We start from the raw sequence: 22,178 nt of genomic DNA on the forward strand, positions 1-22,178 counted from the left end.
CACCGCCATGCTTAGTAATTCAGCTGTTTGTGTGTGTCTGTGTGGTGCAGGAGTGGACTGGTCCACCAAAATGGATTCCTCAGCTTTGTGAGGGTCCTGTCTATAAATACGCCGGTGTGACTGACAGCCACGGACAGCTGCAGCCACCGGCCGACCAACCCGTGGAGACCATCCACAGCGATCGAAGCAGCCCTGTGCACGCTGGCAGTCCTGCTCCGTTGTGGGGAGAGAGTAGGGAGCCCACAAAAACTAAACCGGGACTAGGAGACTGAACAAAATGGCTGCCCTGACCATAGACCCGGTGGAGCAGCCTCGGATGTACCAGCAGAGTCTGCTTCAGGACGGACTGTGTGACCTCTTGGAGAATGACAAGTTCGTGGACTGTGTCCTCCAAATTCAGGACCAGAAGTTCCCCTGCCACCGCTTGGTTTTGGCCGCCAGCAGCCCCTTCTTCAAGGCCATGTTCCTGTCCAACCTGGAGGAGAGCAAGAAGCGTGAGATTGTCCTCAAAGACGTGGAGCCGGGTGTTATGGGGATGATCCTGCGCTACTTGTACACCTCTGACATTAGTCTGACAGAACAGAACGTCCAGGATATCTTCATGGTTGCCAACATGTACCAGATCCCCTCCATCTTCTCAGTATGTGTGTCCTACCTCCAAGAGAAGCTGGTGCTGGGAAACTGCTTGGCTATCTTCAGGCTGGGTCTGCTGCTGGATTGTCCAAGGCTCTTTCTGACCGCTAGAGAGTTCATCTGCGAGCGCTACCATGTGGTCGTCAGGGACCAGGACTTCCTGCAGCTGGGCCCGAGCGAGCTGGCCCTCATCATCACCTCAGACGCCCTCAACATTGAGCGGGAGGAACAGGTGTTTGAATCCCTGATGGACTGGGTCAGACATGACGAAACGAACCGGGTCAAGGACCTGACAGAGTTGCTGCACTGCATCCGTTTCAGGCTCATACCTTTGGATTACTTCAAAGAGAAAGTGGAGTGTCACCAGTACCTGCGGTTCAGCGAGGACATCAAGAAGGAGCTGGATCTCGTCAAGGATGCTTACAAGGGGCGTCTCCCAAAGCCCAGTAAGCCCAGCAGTAATGGGGCAGAGGGGGGAGAAGGAAGTGAGGAAGAGGACGATGAGGAGGAAGGGTACCTGCCGGGTATACTCAACAACAACCCTCGCTTTGGGATGTTTGAGCTGGAGCTGATACTTATGATCAGTGACAAAGGGACTGTGGCCTATGACCCGGTAGGAAATGAATGCTTTGTGGCCTCAGAGTCCACGGAAATCCCCAAGAACCACTGCAGCCTTGTGACCAAGGAGAACCAGGTGTTTGTGGTCGGAGGACTTCTCTACAACGAAGAGAACAAAGACGAAGCATTCAGCTCCTACTTCCTGCAGGTAGTGTGGCTCTTTGTGACATAAAAACACATCACTTTTTGCTTATTTTACTGCTCTCATTCCTCAAATATCATTGTTGTCATCCCCAGTTTGACCCAGTGAGTTCAGAATGGTTAGGGATGCCCTCGCAACCCAACCCTCGCTGTCTGTTCGGCCTGACTGAAGCTGAAAACTCCATCTTTGTTGTTGGAGGAAAAGAACTGAAGGATGGCGAGCACGTCCTGAACTCAGTCACCATCTATGACAGACAGTAAGTGTGGATATCAAATTGAATATGGAACCTTACGATTGATTTGTTTTGTTATCTAAATGAAAACACTCACACACTTGCAGGGAACTCATCTCTGGGAATGTATCCTGTTGATCACTAATCAAGCCTCCTTTTAAATAGTCAGTAATTCCCATTCAATGCAATGAAGTGTAAATCCACTCATAGTCACATCTTTTAACTTTACCATTCAATTTGTCTGAAAAATGAAAAACCACCAAATTAGGAGATACATGGTTTTGCTTTGACCACAGCAGTGAGTGTGTAGATTCACAATAGTCATTCATGATGACGTAACATCTTTCTTTGGTACACAGGTCATTCAAATGGGGAGAGTCGGATCCTCTGCCTTATGAAGTGTATGGCCATGGAACCATATCACATGAAGGTCTAGTTTATGTCATTGGAGGAAAATCTCAAAGCAAGTACGTGGCACTCTATAACCTGTATTATGTTTTATCATTTAATTCAACCTCATGATTGTATTTTACACTGTGGCTCCATTTAGAAACACCTCTATGACATTTTACAGTTCATGACAGGGCCATCATATTGCCAAATCCTTAAGGAATCATAGTTTATTCCTTATTGCTCTATCACTCATTTTGTAACAGCATCACATTGGATATCTCATAGTTTGACATTTAGGACCTAAACCAATCAATATTCAAAGGGGTACTCCAGTGATTTAATATTGTACTTATGTAAATGTGCGGGACTCACAATAGAAAGATTTAAGAAAAGGTCACAATTGACCAATTTGTATTGATTTTAAACTCCACACCTCCAGTTTATGACATCATTAGGGCTTTTCCAGGGTTTTTTTTTTCCCCACAGAAAACATTATTATTATACAATCTTGAGACGAATAAACTGAACTTCATGTAACAGCGGCGATCCCCTTTAACACACTCTATCACATGGTGTTTAGGTGTCATGGTGTCTTTTTATACTTAAATAATTGTTTTAATGTTTGATTCATTTTGTCCATCTTGCTATGTGTATGTCTTTTCTTAGTCTCAGAAGGAAAGTCAGCCTTTCCATATTGTGAATTTCTTTAGTGATTTCAGTCGGTTTGTAGCCACTTACGAGTAATTCCTTTTTTTGCTGCTACCGTTAATATTTTCAGGAGGTACCTGTCACTTCCTGTTATTCCTTCTGACAGATCGCCCAAATAAAGTGACTTGCATGTCAATAGGATCTGCTGGCCAAGAATATGCTGCATAATTCTCCAAATGTTTTGCCAGAATGTTTGTGTCTTGGGGCAGCACCAGAAGATATGGTGGTGGTTTGCACTCCCTTCCCCCACAATTTCTCCAGCATGTGTAGTTTATATGTACATTTAATTGCTTTATAACGTCAAACCAGGTGTGCAGGGTAAATGAGACTGCATCACATGTTTCATGCAGGAAATGCCTGAGAAGAGTCTGTGTCTACAACCCCACTAAGTTTGAGTGGAAGGACCTGGCTCCTCTGAAGACGGCCCGCTCCCTGTTTGGTATCACCATCCACCAAGACCAGATCTACGTGGTGACGGGGGTCACAGACTCAGGCCTCACCAGCTCTGTGGAGATCTACGACATCGCCATCAACAAGTGAGACAACAGTTCTATTTATATGACCCACTCTATCTCATCGTTATGAGGTGAAGCATCTGTCCACAGTAGTGAAGCTGACTCATCGAGCGTTAATCGCAGATCATAAGGTCATAAAATAGCACTTGTTGCACTACTTGTCAAACAGTAATGTAGCAGCTTATTTGACACCATCATAACTTCTGTTTGTATGTGTGTGTGTGTGTGTGTGTGTGTGTGTGTGTGTGTTATTGTCGTGTTGCGCTCCAGGTGGTCTGAGTTCACAGAGTTCCCTCAGGAGCGCAGCTCTCTCAATCTGATCTCGATGGGAGGTTTCCTGTACGCTGTGGGGGGCTTTGCCATGATGCCCAGTGAAACCAGTGAGGAACCCGTTCCAACAGAGATGATGGACATCTGGAGGTGAGAGTCCCCCCCACCCCCCTCCACCTGCTCAATACACGTGATGAGGGATTATAATGTGATTTTTACTGAGATTTTATCTCTGTATCTGTAAGATTACATGGGACCCCCCCCTGATTTGGCCAGTTGCAATGTTTGAAATAAACATGTTTGAAAAATGTCAACAACACAGCAAGGAGAAATCAGATGCCACGGTCAGATTAAGATGAAAATGTCATCTCGTAGACTTTGCCCAAAGGAAAAGCACAGGTTTAATGAATGACCTTCAAGAATAAATCTGGTGATATTCTATGTTTTTCTAATTGTTAACAAATCCAGTGAAAGACTATAAAACAACAATGAATTGATACTAACATGTATTGTCTGTTAGCCAAAGCCTGATATCTCTTATCCTTCTGTGCCATAGAGCTCCAAAGAGGAAGGCCCTTTCATACTCACTCAAGCACCGAATGTGCATTAATCCGCAGCTGAAAATAGATCCCCAAAATCCTCTATATTCTCCTGTTTAAATCATCTCTTATAAAAACTACAGCGCCCATCTGTTTTAGGAAGTCTTTTAGGAGTCTTTTTAGAGAGTGAAAAAAAGAAATGTTACGACCTGTTTTATCTTTAGTGTGAACAAATGGGCTTGGGGCTGAGTGCCACAGACAAGGTAAAGTACTGGGAAAGAGTCAAATGCATTGTTGGTTTAGATCTTTTTCATGAGCTCTGTTAACAATAAGGTAAATAGGGATAAACACCAGATTTGTAATATTTTATAATAATGGCTGCATTCCAGTAAGGTGCTCCAGTTGCAGGGTCCTGGTATTGGCTCACTCTTACTCAAATGGATCTGAACCATCATTATTAATGGGCCTTTCCTGCTGAGTCAAGTCAAAATGTATGCTGTGGTATATTTATATACATAAACATATATATAGTTGATTGGGGTCTAAAATGCAGAAAAGAATTATCTCCAAAAATGAACTTCCTATACTGTTCCATTCTTCTTCCCATACACGATTATTAGTGGGGCCACACCACAAAGTCTCGTTCACGTCAAATCATTCTCTGTAGATGATGAACGGCATTGAGATTGCATTCCATCTTATCTTCTTTGAAGGGTAACACTGATATATATTTATATGTTTCCCACAGATACGATGAGTCCGACCAGTGCTGGAATGGGATCTTGCGAGAGATTAGCTACGCAGAGGGATGCACTATTCTTCCAGTGCGCCTCAACACTCTGCGCCTCACCAAGTTATAACTGAACTGAACTGTTGCCGGTGCCAGGAGGTTAACGGCGTAGCATTGAAGTGAACAAGTGCACTCGTTGTGGACATTGGTGTTATGCAAGTGTTATGTTTAACAGCAGGGGAAGACAGATACATGTTCAGTCCATAAATTAGAATATCAAATTCATTTTAAAAACAGCCAAAATGTTCATTTACACTGTTTTTACATTACATTGTACATCTGTTGTTTGTTACATTATTCCATAAAATTCCTTTCATACCTGCTTTTTGCTTTATTTAAAGCAGAAATAAAGAAAATGGTTGATTGTATTGCTGCAAGTGGTGTGTTCACTTTTAGCTGGGACGACACAGAGAGGACTGTCCACAGTGCAAATTATTTTATTCATCTAACATTTTGTTCAACATCTTTACAGCTGATTCCACATACTGTACAATACACAGTATTTACACCAAATGTACATGGCAACAAATAAGAGACACTTAAGTGGCGTGATGCAAATAGCATGAGTGAGGAACGTTTCAAATGTAAACATCGATTTCCAGTTGACACCTGAGCACGACAAGTCTTCAACACAAAACACATCACGAACCAAGACTTTAGTCATATTTACAGACTCACATTGTATACAGTAGCTGTGTGTGAGGTACGTTCAGTTGGTTACAGTTCAGTTTCAGTTTGACTCACACTGGTACAGGAGGAGGCCTAAAGTAAACATCAAACTCCAACATGACTCCCGACATGAAATGTGACACTGTCACCGCCTTAAAATGTCTGAAATTGTCTTGACTCAAATAAACATTTGAAAACATTATTAAACACAGAGAGAGAGAGAATAACAACTATCATGCGTGGTGTCATTGAACTTAGATAAATAGTTAATAGATAAATCCTATTTCAGCTAACAGTGACGCTAGCTTCTGTGTGAGGCAGTGGTTTAGAGTTTAATGCCCGCACGCTAACATATTCACAAAGCTAACATGATGTTTAGAGGGTCTATGTTTACCATGTTCACATTCTTAGTTTAGCCTGTTAGCATGCTAGTATTTGCTAATAAGTACTATACTCAAAGTGTAGCAGAGGCTGATGAGAATGTCACTCGTCATTAATTAAAGTATTGGGGACAAAAAGTTAATGAATGTCTGTAAAAAGAAAAAGCCATCATGTTGATGATGGTAACTTTGACCGGTTGGTGGTGCTCGATAAAAAGTCAGAGGATCATAAAAGTCGTTAAGAATCGTCCTCTGGGGAGAATGAATGTCTGTACAACATCTCATGGAAATCCATCCTATAGTAAGATATATTCAACAGGCATGCTTCTACAAGCAAACAGTATGGCACAATAACAATAATAACATTTATTAAATCTGTAAATATAGAAAAAGAATAGAACAGAAAGCTAACAATCACTACAGTGAAATGAATTGTCCATGCAATCCAGTTAATGGAAGTTACGCAGTGCTGCCACATATTTATTCACAATGTTGTGTAATGTGGACTAACAACGGAACACATCTGGTCCATTAGTGGCAGAAGCAGTAAAAAGGAACGTCTGCTCAGCGACTGTGCACTCAGATAAAACTAAAAGCCTTTGTAATCTGAGATATATTTCACAAGCGGGAGTTTTAGAGGCTCCTCTGGAATGTTATCCAGCAGTAATTCAGCAGAGTGTATGCCCCGTGTATAACTGTCATGGACAGGATAGGGACGTCCAGTACGTTGGTCATGCTACAGAGTCCTCCTCTGCGACTACTGTCAGCCTGACATTGTCATTAATGATGTTACCATTGGTCCCCTCAGCAACATGGACCATTAGGTTAAGTGCTTGGAGTCCTCTTGTGTAACACACCCTTTTAATAAACATCTTGCTTCTTATAGGACACAGCTCGTCTCTGGCTCGGTCCAGCTATTGCTTAACATCAGATGGAAAACGCTGGCCAAGAGCTCCATTTCCCTTTAATTCACAATAGTGGCGAATGAAGATCTTTGTGCCCGCAGCATTCTGTAGCGTGTTCGTTATCAACTTTGTTAATGTTATTCTGAGAACGGATTTTCTTACGGCTAGCCAGTTGGAGGGTTGACTCATCATGTGATCTCAACAAAGCTTTACCTTGTAGAACGGTCTAGTCTGTTTGCCTAAATAACAGGGTGAGACTAGCCCATATGTAAATATACAGATACCTGCCAGTCAGAGTGGTCAACCTCCGGTTACTTCCTGATCAAAGCTACATTACAACAGTCTGTGAAAACGTTCTTATAAGAAAATTATTCAAACCATTTAGAGGTGTCGTGTTCTGGAGCTGGTCTCAGACGCCCTTTCCACTGTTGCTAGGAAAAACACTGGTCACTTGTCTTTTTTTAAAGGTTATGGATAAAGTTACAACGAACAAATATTAGCGTCAGCACTAAAATGTCACATTAACCTCCAGTAACCAAACAGCGAGTGTGTGTACAGTACAGTACCCAAATGATAACAGAGGGGGGAGTTAACCGTAGATGGATTTCAGATGGCAGAAAGGTGCTCCTGACACTCAGACGCCCGGCGTGTCGTGGGGCTGCATTTGGTCAACATGCTGATCTGGGTGCTGAAGTTGTTGCCGTTGCTGCCTATGGAGGGCTGCTGGTACTTGGTGTCAGCACCCAGGAACCTCTGCAGCATCCATCTGCGCCACTTACGCTTAATCTCCGCCTGCACCTGAAACGAGAGACCAGAGGGGAGACAAACAGGATGAAGAGGGGGCGTTGAGAGGACGGGGGACTGAAAATTAGATTTAGTGACATAAAAAGGACAGTAAACATCTAAAAGAGATGTTTTTAAAAAAAAATGTTATTGACTTACCTCGCCGTTCAGAAAGCAGTACAAAACTGCAACGACAAAACCCTGAAGAAGAGAGAAGTAGATCAAACTTATCGCCCAATAAAAAAATGAAAATAAATACCAATGCAATAGCACAGCTGGGGAAACACTCAAAATGCTTGTGTATGAATAATGACGGTAAGATTATGACTTCAACTTCAGGCTCAGGCAGTAGGTTCATCATTTAGATCCCTGGGAAATGTTCCCAGGAGTTTTCATTCTGAGCTAAAACGGTTACAAATGAAGAATACTTTCCATCGCTTGGTTTCCATCGTTGCAGTTGGCTCTCAGCATTCACATTCAATTTAATGCTCAGTAAATCAGTGGCCTCGATCGTTATTCAAGCATATAAAACATGTCCGCTAAACAAAACACTCAGACAAACCGTCGTCATGTTACCAAGCTGTTTTCATGTAACTTTATGGAGTCAAAGGATCACATCCATTTTTCTATCTGGTGCCATATTTGTGGCACAAATATTGACCTAAAACACAAGATGGCGATCCTCTAAAGACGGATTAGGCACGGTAAATCCCTCAATTCATCGTAAAGTAGTGCCGCTTCTGTCTGACATTTGCAAAGTTGACAGACTGCTAACTAACACCTTGCATACTGGGACGTGACCTTACCTGAAATGAGCCCAGAATGAGGTCGAACACCATCCTCACTTGTGGGTGGATGTGGTCAGGGATGAAGGCAAAAATGATGTAGTTTATGCCAAAGAGAGGTATCAACAACAGAGTGGATTTGGCCAGCCTCCTAAAAAGTAGAAAAATGAAAGTCAGAAAAATGATTCATTCAGTGTCGCCTGATAAGAAATTACATGTAACCCATGGTTTGATGTTGTCTGCTCTGAAAACCTACGAATACTGATTGGATTCCTTTCTTCCGATGTCGGGGCAATTCATCTTCTGTCGCAAAATCCGGATTATACAGATGAAGAGGAAAAAGTTCACCTGCCGAGTGAGTGAAAGACTGATTGATGCAATTGCATTATGAGGAGCTGCATATGAAAATGTTGCCCATGAAGTGGCGTTGTGAGTGACTCACGAGGATGGTGACCAAAATAGGTGTTTTGATGATCCACCATGGGCTGTCGTCGATTATCTCCCAGCATCTGTGATAAGAGAGATAAGAGAGTAAATACAAACAAATTATCTCAAAATAAAAGAATAAATTAAGTTAGAACAAACACGGAAGGATTTGATATAAATCCGTCTTGTAGCCGTTCACCGCTCAAATATTCGGCTCACTGTAAGATACATCAAAGACGCTCTAATTTCCGTTCTACTGGGACTTAAACTGTGCTACAAAGGGGGAGAGCAGTACAGACACACAGTATCTAAATATTCTTTCAACTCTCTTGTTCATTTCAACTAATGAACTAGACTATAATAAACGACAGCCTATAGTTCAATATATTCAAATATATGATTTCAGTAGTAGCTTAACCACACTGAATCACATGAAATCCAGTAGACCCCGGGGCTGTGGTGCTAACTAACTCTGCTAAGCTAGGCTAGTTACCTTTTAGCAGTCCTGGTAACTTTCTCCATCATGATGGGGTTTCGTAGTTTGCGACTGCCTCATTTATGTGGGATGCCATGTTGAATTACCATCATGTCAGATAATCAAAATGCATTTTTCAGTTACAGGAAACAGGGAGGAGAAAGTGGGTACATTTAACGTTAGCTAAGGCTAGCTGTGGCTCACTAGCTAATGCTTTTCTCTCTCTCTTTTTTAGGAAATTACACATTACTTACACATACTTATACCATTATTATATGGTAAAGCGCATTTCATTTTGAACAAATATGTAGTTACTGCACATGTTTGCTTTGTAAGATAGTGTAGCCATGAAACACTCAGCTCTCTGTCTGAGACAATGTTCGGCCAAATACTTTTGCATGTTGCAGATGAATAGTTCACTGGCACAGACCTGCACTGAGACCAGCTATTTTGATAGGCAAATGTGTCTTGTTTAAAGCAGTTGTACTGATAAGTAACAGTAATAAACAAGATTAGAATAAAGACAAATGATTAACTCACCCAGGATCATTTAAATAAGCCTTTGTAATCACCCACGCTGAGATAAAGATGGTTGGAGCGCCTGCAAACAAGAAACATAAACAGAATTTGAAGTAAATTCTTTCAACATTAAAATGATAAGTCACACTGAGAAACTATTAATTAGGCTATATCTACTGTTTTCATATAAACACCGCACTGACTCAACACCACCGAAAATGACGGTGAACCTTGAGCATGTGTACACTGTTAATCTTTTGGATGATTTCATAGCTAAAGTTAAATTGCATTTTGGGTAAGCTTATGATTCATATTTGCTCTGTGGCAATATTGGCTCATCCTGGGTATCTGCAGGAAAGTCAAAGGCTTGTTTCCATTTTCCTGCTGGCAGAGACAACATGTCAGGCCTATTTATAGAGTTACTTTATTGCTGTGATGGGAAAAAAAGACATCACATTTTTGGACTAAAGTAAGTATTTGAAAGAGGAAATTGTAAAATACTGTAGTGTATTTTCACAAGAGCTGTCAAAAAGAGCATCCCTGTGGCCAAATCTAGCTATCCATTCCCGATATCAAGAGTTCAAGTCTAAATTGACTGATGTCTTAGTTCGGGGAGGAATTATTCACATATTATGTCTACCATACATGCATGGATTTGCTAAATGAGCTATGTTCCTATCAACAGCAACAAAAGCATGGCAGGGCGCTTAGACTGAATTCTAACAGTGGAGCAGACTGGCAGCTGCCTGCTGCTGCTAATCTAAAACTGGCAGCAAGACTCATCCATATGCAGATGGAAAAGGCACAGCGTTTTCCTGTGCATGTATAAAACCTCACTCGTGAAGATACATATTCTCATGTGTGTTGTGGCTGTTGCAGTTAAGACAAAACAGACATTCGGGTCGCCTGACGGACGTATCTTGATGGTTGTTTGACGATTTCTTCTGCCACTTCAGACAACCGGATGGATCAAATCTCCTTGCAAAAGAGCCTGCGTGAGCTATCTGTATTCATCAACGTGTGGTATAGCGGCTGGCACGTACCCCAACCAATCAGGATGTACCACCAGAAGTACTTCCTCTCAGAGAAGAAGGAAACGGCTAACAGAGTGTGGAGATAGAGGCCCTCCACCAGCAGCCAGAAGTAACTCGCCATGACCCCATACTGGAAGAAGACCACCACTGCCTTGCAGCCCACCTACAGGAGAACCAGGATGTCAGTGGCTTATTGCATTACCAGTGAATGTAGATAAATGCAAACCCATTACACTTCAAACGGTGAGGACAAATTAAGCTGCCAGTGGATGAGGCTGCACAGAGAACGTTTTTAGTAAATTACTCTGAAATGAGTATTGATGACTCACTTAAGAGAAAGAATTGGGTTAGACTTGGCAAGTCAATCTTCAAAAGCAGCATTATCAGAATTAATATCAGCATAATATAACTAGACAAAATGTGCTAATGGCTACTGGACTGATTAAATCTGCACTTAAAGTGTATTTGAGATTCATGTTAATATTCTATATAAAGCCCCTTACAGTAGGCTACCACTGGAAGATACCGTTTTGGGGGACTGTTTAAAGCATTATAGACACAACAACAGTAAATGAACAGCTTAAGGCTTCAGGTTTTTAAGGGTCACTGACACTGAGACAAAGTAAGCAACGACCTGTTGGCATAAAAAAAAAACATAAATTCCCATCGACCGGTGAGGCCACGCTCTTTAAGTTCCTTCCATCTCCTTGACATCAACCAACGCTTTCTTCTAATGTAGGTTTTCCAACTCTTTAGTCGTAGTCTCAAATGTCTACATTGTTCTGCACTCTCTGCCAAAGACGTTGAACCGAGGTGTCCAGGACTTATAGGAAGTGGTGTTCATTAAATGCTAATAAAACCGGAAAATTCTATTCTTTAAATAAAATACCATCCATGTCTACAACACGAGGAATTTGATTAGGAATTTGTGTTCTCACAAATGTCAATCTAATTTGGAATGCTTTTTTTTTGTACTTTCACTTTGGCTTTTTATACAATAGAAGTAGTGTTCTTCATGACAAGTAACCTGATCTCGATGGGTAAAATTGTTTTAATGTATTGCTTACTACAAACGTTTTTTGGGTTTGTTTTTTTAGTTTAGGAACAGTTGAGAGGAACAGCAGCTGTGTTTGGACCAGGACAATCTGTGTACCCTCAGGGGGAAATAACTAAAGTCAGCCATTAACAATCAGCACTTAGAGATAGTAAACCGGTGATTTACAGTCGGCTGGTCTAATCCTCTCTGGTAATAAAGCGGCGGCTGGAGCTGGACCTGAGAAAACACCACTGACGTCAGTGTCTTGATCAATCAAATACAAACAACATAGCCTTATTATATGAATCTGTACCTGATCCAGTGGCTTATCTCACACCTTATCTCAACTCAGCTCTTATGGCTTTTTGATATTGTTGCCATGGTCATGCTGTTGAGATGAAGTGAGTAAAACTAGATATCAGAACTCCAAATGTGACTTATTGACAAAGCTCTCTTTAGTTCAGGCTTAATGTTCAGCAAACAGGAACTCTCACAGGATCCTGCTGGACAGCTGAATTAGGAAACGTCGTCTCAGGAGTGGAAGGGACTTGGCAAACACTGCTACACCCACAAGCACTTGAGTACCCACACATTGTGTAAACTCAGAGACAGAGCATTAAAGTCATTAAAGTCTGAGTGAATAATTAAATAGAGGCAGTTTGCTTTAGCTTAAAGGACAGAAACTAACAGCCGGCCGCTCGTACATCAGATGGACAAGTTAACTTGATCTGTGATGCAGGACTTTTGATGATGTCGGGAAGAAAATCAATAAAATTTGCGGCTTCGCTAATAAAATAAATTGGCGTGTTGGCGACAGAGATGGGGGCGTTCAGGAGCACAGAGAGTACACAGCCTACTCACAGGTGACTGGCAATTGTCTGACTCCCCGACTCCATACAGAACCAAGTCCTTGATGAAAACAGCAACAGCTTTCAGTATGAAAGACACAAACAGATGCATGTGGATGTAGTTTCTTGTGCAGTGCAGCTTCCTGCAAAATAGGACAAATCAGCGGTTAGATGATTTAGATCAAGAAGGGAAAGCAACACGCACAAATCTCTAAATGAATTCCTTTTGATTAAAGATCTCAAAAGAGCTGTTTAAATGACCAATCCCGAAAAATATCTGATAAAGTGTGTGTTTATGGCACCAAAGCATGTAATCGGAATAAATGTCGAGGAAATATCCACCAGATAATTCACAGACTTAATTTACGGGGGCAAACGTTCACAGAAAGAATGTGTATTTTAAGCTGAGGAGAGTAGTCATTATAAGCACTTCATGAACATGCTCCTACTGTTCTGTGCTGTTATTTCAATGTCAAGCTACATGTAATTGTTAAGAAACGCTATCTGAATGTTTCATATCGGATGTAGGAGGTAGTTTTCCAGTGAAATATATATTTATCTTGCAGAAACAAGTGTAAAAGAAATCATTGACATTCAGCAAAGAGTTTAAACAAGAACAAATCAGGGTTTGTTTTTGCAGAGAAAATGTCACTAATGTAAATCCTCTCTCCTGGGTGTTCTCAAACAAATGCCTTCCCGGTGAGTTTATCATTAGGGGTGAATAGCATAAACCCATCAGGGAAGTCGTCCCGGCAGGACGGGTGCGATGACACACAGCATCAACCAGCTGCCTGCAAACGGCGTCCGCAGCTGAACATAAACAGCATACGCTGTTCACATCCTGTGTCACTGCTGGAAAGTCCGAACCATTGGCATTTTATAACCCCGAGGTGTAAACACATCCCATGTTGTTTAGCCCGTAACACACAAACACTCCAAATGCAAAAACACACCCAACTGAACAGACGGGGTTGTTTAATAGAGGCCCCGCACTTGAACTTATTATTGGTTAGTACAGTGTCATGCCAGCATTTGTGCACACTTTTTCTCTCTGCAACCCCAGGACTGAAGGTCAAAAGGGAGCTGTGAGCAACAGCAGCCTGTCTAAGTGGTTTGACTTTATGGCTGCTCGCTTTGTTTGAGAACTGTTGCAACAGCAGATAATGTCAAATGTGGACGTCGTGTCTCACAAAATCTGGCAGAGTCACATTACGGTGTGAAAAACACTGTAAAACCTCTATAAAATGCAGGAAGTTGAGGGTTTTACCACTCTAAATGATAGGAAAAAGGTGTTTGATTGTCTTTACTCAGGGACATTAAGTAGCATTTTGATTCATCTCCTTACCGAAAGAGACACAGTATGATGATGGCGATCGTCAGACAAATGAGGGACACGCTGTGACCAATGGTGTAACCCACTTTGATAGCGTCGAAGAACTCTCCCTGCAAAAAGACATTCAGTAAAGCTCATCTGGACTGACTTTGACATCTAATATGATTTCTCAGCACCAGCACATGGGGCCAGAAGATTTGTGAACTCTGGTTGCCATACCGACGTATTATCATCCATGGTGTTGTTGGGATTGTATCCACAGTCCATTATGTATGAGTCTATGCTGATTGGGGTCCAGCCACCCGCAGTGCAGGTCTTTGACAGGTTACCTAATGAGCAGAGGGACAGAGGGACAGAATAAATACTCAACATTACTCTTGCAAGAATACAACTTATTGCTCCGACAGATTCAATGTGTTTCAATAAGAATTTTTTATTGAATCACAATTATAAATATTGTGTGTGTGTTGGGGAGGGGAACAGTATGAGTCACAAGGCAAACCTTCTACATTTACTCTCACTTAATTATGTCACACTGAGATGTATGTGTCTCGCTGGAATACTCCCAAATACTAAAAGGAAATGGAAGGACTGACTGAAGGGGATCCGTCGTCCCACCGGCTAAGACATGCTGGGACGGTTCCCATGTGTATTGGCCTCCATCTGTTGCTTAATTACTCTCAGGCTGCACACACAGAAGGAGGCCAGCAGAGAAATATTTCTGCTCTGGCCTGCCCATAAGGGCAGAAGTGAAAGGTCCAAGTGCGTTAGAGTGACCATAAAAAAATAAATAAAAATAAAGAGAAGAGAGGGCACTTTCATCTGAGAGGAAATTAAAGTAGACAGTACAGCACAGTACAGTAGACTAGAGCTCACTAGAGTACAGTATGGTACAGAACAGTAGACTATGATTTACTCGAGTACAGCACAGTACACTAGAGCTAAACTAAAGCACAGTACACTATAGTAAACTAGAGCTCACTAGAGTACAGTACAGTGTAGTAAACTAGAGCTCACTAGAGTACAGTACAGTGTAGTAAACTAGAGCCCATCACAGTACAGTACAGTAGAGGAGAGCTCACTAGAGTACATTACAGTTCGGTAGACTAGAGCTCACCACAGTACAATAAGGTAGTACACTACAATACAGTAGAGTTCAGTAGAAATGAGTAAAGCTCTGTAAAACAATGTAGAGTACAGAAGACTACAGCTCAGTATAGGCCTCAGTAGAGTAGAGTCCTGTAGAGTTCATTAGAGTGGAGCATAGTTGAGCTCAGCAGAGAGAAAAGCAGTTTGCCATTGGATCATAGAACCTCCTTTAAAAGTGCAAAATGTGCATATGTTGGGCAAAATAAAAAGCTGTAGAGAAGTTTGACTTTTCAAAGAATTGTTCCTTAATAAGAGGAAGAAATGCATCAATGTTCAGATGGAACACTAATTATTATTTAGATTGAAAACCCTTCTCACTACATGAGGCATATCTAATCTAACCAGCTGTAAGAAGCCCAGTTTGGCATCTCAGTGTCTTATTGTGTCATATTTTTTAGCAGCATTTCCTCAGATCCTTTCCTGTCAATAAAGAAGAGGGAGCTGCGTGTGTTGGCGAAAAAAATTAATCCTTGCACTGAATGCTGCTGTAGAAATCTAAATGTAGGACATTCCTCACATTTCCCAATCGTATCGCTCCACGGCCACTATCAAATCAAGACCTAGTTGGGAAATGATCAACAATCCAAAGTCTTAGAATGTTTTGGCATTAAAATATGGTCAGCTCACAAATACCTGAGCGTATTGCAGAGAAGATGGCGGCTTAGCTTCCTCAAACAACATGACAAGACACAAAGGGGAAGATAAGCCCCTGCTGTTTCAGCCCATGCCACCACTGGATTTGGCATGTTCAAGGGATTGCCAGAAGAATGCTTTCATCATCCCCCCAAAACATGACTGCAAGGATTTTCAGTGTCATGCACGACAACGAGGAGAGCTAAAACGAGCTAATCACCCTAATCATCATTATTTTTATCTTCGAGTTTAAAAAAAAATAAATTATCCTGGCTTTTCTGTCAATGTTATAAGTCAAATGCTTTATCTTTCCTAATTATATCTTGGATGAAGATTCATATTAGCATGCAAAGATTAGCTTCAGCTCAGCTGAATATTATGGCATGTAGGTGAAACCATCACCTGTCACTCTGTGCTTGTATAAAGGGTGAGTCGTCCATGTTACTGAAAGAGATGAATGACTGTGTGTGTGTGTGTGTGTGTGTGTGTGTGTGTGTAAGACCCAGGCCTACTTAGTAAAGAGTTCATGTGAATGGCAAACTCTATCTCAACTAAATTTATGACCTGAATCTCTGTGGCGCCACGTTTCGTAATGCTTGTTTTTTGTGTGTGTGAGGCTTATAAAATGAATAACTTGGGATGTGTCAATAACCTGCGTCTTACGCAATTGACTGACAGGGAATACTTTTTTTTACATAATAGGCACTTTTTTTTTTACACTGTACCACAGTCACAAAAAGAACAACTTCTTGAAAAGTATACATCATGTTTCTCTAACGTCTCAGGATTCTGAAACCTTTTCAAAATAAAATGAATAAATTGTAAAATGCACAGCAGTCAAGCTACACAAACAAGGTTGTTTTTCTTAGTTCCTGCCATGCTTATATTTCTGACCCGACAGTAATTTACAATGCACAGAATCCCAGACTGTTCATCATCATCCCTTCATTAAGTCTTCCTTACATGACCTGAGAGCATAGCAGGATTCATCATGAGACCTGCACTGATTTGTCGATTTACTGCATAATTGATGCCATGCACATCAGTGCGGCGCCGCTTACAATCCCATCTATTTCTTTGAAGGCCCCTTGGCCCCTAGTCCTTGCACAGTGGAGGCGTGTTGATTCTGTGAACCTTTGACATGTCGGTAAAATATACCTCTTCTGGCTTCAACCCCACAATTCTGGTGATTCCTCACTCTTTTCCCTGGAGGGCTCTCCTCTCTGGGGTCACACTATCTCCCATCTGGGTCACATCACAGCTTCCAAGAAATCCCCTCTCCTACGCAGCGAGCCTTCACATGCTCATGATAAATCCTCGGTTTGAGTCCCTCTCATGCCCTGAATATGACGGGGGAAATACTGTCTGGGTTACAGGGGAAGGAACACCCTCTCCATGTGCGCAGAGGCACTCCGGTGTGTAAAAGCACTGCAATCACTTGCAGCTGAAATCTGTAACGTTACACTTGTTCAAAGCACGGCACGGGTGACGGAACATCTATGGGTTGAGCTTGTGAAGTTGTTCGACCTGTCAGGTATCACACACACAACCAAAGACAGGTACAATCTGACAGACCTATGAGAGTTTTCATCAGCAGACATCGTTAAATGCGACGTAGAAGAGGTGATGGCAAGTTATAAAGTTGCAGGCCTGTAAGTGAACATGTTAGCAATATATGCATTTGGCTTACACGAATCAACATTAGCATTCGATTGGAGTCATGTTTCTTGCCACCTGGTGAAAGTGAGTCCAAAATCCGCTCTCCATTTAGCTGTGTTTTGGTCTCCTTCAACCATTGACAAAAGAAAATACCTGGCTCTTAGCTGCTCAATGTTGCTAAATGCTAAGTGCTAAATGCTACCATGCTACAGTAGCTGGTTAACGTTGTCTGTTTGTTGTTTGGTGCTGGGCAGGTAGCATACACTTGGTTTATCACTGCTTTTCTGTTGGAAAAAGCTGTCAGCTGCGTCTTGAAACAAGATGAGAGTATGTGAGCGGGAAAACCGAAGCAATATGCTAGAAGGGGCTAAAACAGCTAAAAGGCTCCGTAGACCTGAATAACTGCCAAGTTTGCATAATTCTGCGACAAAGCCGCAGAATTATGCAAACTTGGCAGTTATTCAGGTACAACCCTTTAAAAAACTATATCCACACCAGTGTTTTCAAGCTAATTAAAAGATGCTTCGATAAATTAACATTTCTCAAGGCACTAAAGTTGAAATTGATGCCTCTATACAAAGAAACAACTCCATCAACTGTTACAGCGTAATTACACGGAGGAGACTCGGGGTGGTAATTAATGGAGATATAAGAGAAACCGTACAAACACACTGCAGTTCAGCCGATAAATCCTCAAGAGAGTGGTTCCTCTTATTACTACCACAACTACTTCCCCGTGAGGCTTCTCATGGATCAAAGGAGGACAAATAAACAGAATGTGTCTTTGATGCGTTAGCTGGGAAGTTGTTTGTACTCAGCGTGTTCTTTGTGATATATGAGTTGGGGTGTCAGGAGAGATGGATAAAACATGAGTATGAGCCACTATGATGCTGCTCTGTGCACTTTGTAATTCCTATTTCTGGTCTCAGACGTGGAGTGTGATGGCCTTTCTACTTCCTCCATGAACAGGCATGATTTACATTCAATAGACAGTTTACAGTTTAAAGTTAAAATTAGACTCAAGGATATATATGGCTCTATCGCAGCTTTTTTTCCTGAAAACAGCTGCCTGCTCCTGGAAACGACCTGATAAGAGCGTCAGAATAAACCAAAACAGTAGAGTCGAGGTCCATAAAACCAAAACAATGAGCTAAAAGACGATAAAACGTTCCTCAGAACCGAACAAGAACTGCCGAATTAGGCAATAATTCTCTGTGGGTCTGAGCGACCCCTTTACACGTTACACATATTGATTTGATCCTTTCTCAATACAAGAATATTGATTGGAACAGCTTCAACAAATCTTGCTTAGCTGCTTAAAAGAATAATGGTAGTTATTGAGCATTAGCCAGAGTCTGCTCATTGGCTTATTTGTTTAACAACACATTAATCTTTCTTATTTATTTGTGTTTTATTCTTCTCCTAACACTGGGTAACAAGTGTCACTGTCCACTCACGTTCATCAGTTTGTTTTCCTTGCACTATGGCCAAGTACTGCCTCGCCGGCTCATGATGACACTGTCTAGCTTCTGCCAACTGACCCCAAAACTTTGTGAGATAGCTGACCATCCCACAAACAAATACATCTATATAGTCACTGGCCTTGCCACACACACACACACACACACACACACACACACACACACACACACACACACACACACACACACACACACACACACAGACACATTCATACCCTATAAACCGTATTCTTACTTGTGGAAACGTCCCCGGAGAAGTAGAAGAGATATTTTGGGCAAGGGATGGTGACCACCTCTCCAACATCAGCACTGGGCCAGCAGGTGATCTTGTCCCAAGTTCCGCTGCAACCTGACCGAGAGAGAGAGAGAGAGAGAGAGAGAGAGACAGAGAGAGAGAGAGAGAGAGAGAGAGACCCCAAAAAGGGCGTGTTCTAAATGGTCAAACATGGAAATGCCACATGCACCAAGATAATAACATAGACCAGCTGTTTATTGAACCTTATACTGTATGTCTGAAGCGGTTGTGACATGACTCCATTCCAGTGACAAACAGCAACCTGCCACCCTCGTGAAGGTGTAGCACTGGAGTTCCCATGGCAGCCAAAATGTGTTCATGAGCTCGAGTCAGCTGTGGTTACAGCCCCGGGTCAATAACAGCGGATGACCTGAGTTAACACGCCGCCACCATGACTAATAAAACAGCTCCCCGTCCTGCGTTACACACTGTTATTTGAATTCAACAGACCACCGCGACTGTCCACCGAGTGTTCGGTCTCCGGATGCAGGCGGCACTTTTACATCCACACCTGCTCAACATCTCATCACTATGAGATATCAGTTTACCGGCGGATATTTGCATCATCACCCGGAGGATTTGACAGCATTTATTGAATGTTTAGGGAGCAAAATGATGTCTAAATTCAAAAAAGATAATGAGTGTTTAATTACTTTTTCAATATGTGAAAGTAACCAGACTCTCTTGATACATGCAGTTTGAGGTTTCAGTTAAACACCAAGGCAATAGAGGCTCCATAAAGCACGATTATCTCTCCGTGGAACCTAATTATGTGCTGCGTGCTTTAAGGATGCAACACGCCACTTAGCAACATGTAATTCCAGCTTCGGCAACAATAAATTGAAACAACAAATCAGCTAAGTTAGTTTCATTGTTGCACACTCCCTGCTGTTCTGTTGGCAATAGCATTTAATATAAAAACAAGTCCGGTCAAATGTGATCAATTACAAAGTTGACTTTAAAATTGAACCGAGCCACACACAACAGCAGGCTGGCATTAGATGGAAAGCAGTGTTCAGCCATGCAAAGTGTGATGGAAGGCCAGAAGGGAGGTTTTGTTGTAATTGTGGATTAGGCAAATTTTGATAAAACATAGTTGCAGCCAGGAGGCATGTAGAACACACGCACACACACACACGCACACACATACCTGTTGTTTTGTTCTCAATCTGAGCCTCACACAGGTTCCTCTCCTTCTCTATCTCCTTCACCATGTCACACATCTGACTGTGCACTGAAAACACCTGCAAAAGGAACATTTCACACGTGTTCATCTATACACCTCCGCACAGCGACATTTGAAAGCATCAGCCTCAGATCATTTGTCTATTAGTGACGGTTATGAGCTGTGCTGCATGTGCTCTCTGGACAGCGCTTCACATGTCAGCCGTCTCCGCCGGGCCACCATTAATCTCTCCACCAGACGCACACGGCGGACACAAAAATCAATCTTCTGACTGTGATTCAGTCATCGCATCCCTCATATTTGCATGTGAGGGCGTTTTGGAAGACGCGGAGTGAATCTACACAGCCGGGTTCAACGTTGAAGATGAATCCATAAGGTTTCACCGCCAGAGAATGTGCGGACCATCTGCAGGACCATAAGATTTATTGCTGGCACTTAGGTGGATGAGTCTCCTCTTTGTTGGCATTAATCAGGCTGGCACTATGTGGCTATTGTTAGCTATATGACTCCATACTCTCCCCCCCATACAACATGACTCCCCCTTTAAGTTATGATTTATCTCACTCCGTAGGCTACTGCGCATGTCCTGCACAACTTCACCCAGGGGGCACCTCTGGACTAGGATTGGAGAATATGCTGTCAGTGATGGATCAGCGCTGCCTTAAGCAGTGCACGTTGGAGTATCAGGAGAAAACTTCCTGCCCTCCATCCTCGTGATCATGATCATCATTTCTACTCTCCACCACCAGCAACAACAACCCATCTCCTCCTTTGCTTCGTTTTTGTAACACAGAAGCACTGAAGCAGCCTGCGAGTGTGCGCAAATGCAGATTTCAAAAGCCCAGCTCGCTCTTCTACGGGCTCTGACCTCCAACTGAGTTCCAGCATGAATCATACATTCTCCTCTGCAGGAGACGGTTGCGGATGAGGACGCTATGGAGGCCAGAGAGTACAGAGGCAGACACAGGAGGTCATTGCTGTTGGGAGACCTTGTGACTTCTCTTGGTTAACCTTAGTGGTGTAAAGAGATCAGCCGGGACATAAAAACACATGAACGTCACTGAAAAAACAATCACAGCCTGGCCTACCGCTTTGCTTTGGTGCCAAATGTCATTTTAGATGCTGCAGTTTTTTTGCCTGAGGGTGTTGACACACAAAAGCAGAGGGTGAACCTGCCTGGAGTGAGGAGGAGGAGACCGGTGCTGGGATGATGGGAGAGAAAGTCATTCTTGATTCTTTCTTTTTTTCATTTTCTTTTTAAATGAGTTTAAAATCAAGTTGTAATATTATTTGTTCCGACATATCAAAAGCAATGATGATGAAAATAAACTAAAGCCAAACGATTCCTTGGTACACCATTAATAACTCCTCCTCTAATCAGCGTCCCTCCACACATGTTGAACGGCGAACGCCTCAAGCTTCTCACTGGGGCACATTGGTGCCCGCATCCAAAACTGGTTTCGGCGCGCGCCAGAGTGCGCGTCAACGAGCTTGAAGGCAATTAACACTCTTCTTGACACATCTACGTTGTAGACCTTACGTCCACCTCAAAACAGGCGAACAACGGACGCACATTGAAAACGAGCCAAAGTTCTGGTCATGAGAAGAGTCAGAAGTGTTGTAAAAAGACTCACGGGTTGCAGCAACATGCAGGAGAGAAGGATGAGCACGCTGTTTGAAACCGCCACCAACATGTCCTTCAGAGAAGTTGGTGCTTACAAAAAAAGATTGTAGATAGTAGA

At 42.4% G+C, this 22,178-nt stretch overlaps 2 protein-coding genes across 2 annotated transcripts; one reads left to right on the forward strand and one right to left on the reverse strand.

The window, feature by feature from the left end:
- The first annotated feature begins 171 nt into the window (after positions 1-171).
- LOC306706544 (kelch-like protein 40a) lies at positions 172-5,208 on the forward strand. The gene is made up of 6 exons (XM_079173665.1): positions 172-1,399; positions 1,489-1,649; positions 1,985-2,092; positions 3,077-3,262; positions 3,512-3,661; positions 4,799-5,208. The coding sequence occupies exons 1-6, from the start codon at positions 278-280 to the stop codon at positions 4,908-4,910; spliced, it is 1,839 nt and encodes a 612-aa protein (XP_079029791.1). The 5' UTR covers positions 172-277; the 3' UTR covers positions 4,911-5,208.
- Positions 5,209-6,521: 1,313 nt separating this feature from the next.
- LOC306705815 (vasoactive intestinal polypeptide receptor-like) lies at positions 6,522-22,130 on the reverse strand (the record flags this gene model as incomplete). The annotated part of the gene is made up of 13 exons (XM_079172673.1): positions 6,522-7,592; positions 7,737-7,778; positions 8,384-8,513; positions 8,619-8,710; positions 8,805-8,871; positions 9,804-9,864; positions 10,826-10,979; positions 12,714-12,843; positions 14,046-14,143; positions 14,253-14,362; positions 19,191-19,304; positions 20,401-20,494; positions 22,071-22,130. The coding sequence occupies 13 exons, from the start codon at positions 22,128-22,130 to the stop codon at positions 7,401-7,403; spliced, it is 1,344 nt and encodes a 447-aa protein (XP_079028799.1). The 3' UTR covers positions 6,522-7,400.
- Positions 22,131-22,178: the final 48 nt, after the last annotated feature.

This window comes from Pholis gunnellus (genome assembly GCF_910591455.1).
Source record: "Pholis gunnellus genome assembly, chromosome: 14".
Taxonomy (NCBI): domain Eukaryota; kingdom Metazoa; phylum Chordata; class Actinopteri; order Perciformes; family Pholidae; genus Pholis; species Pholis gunnellus.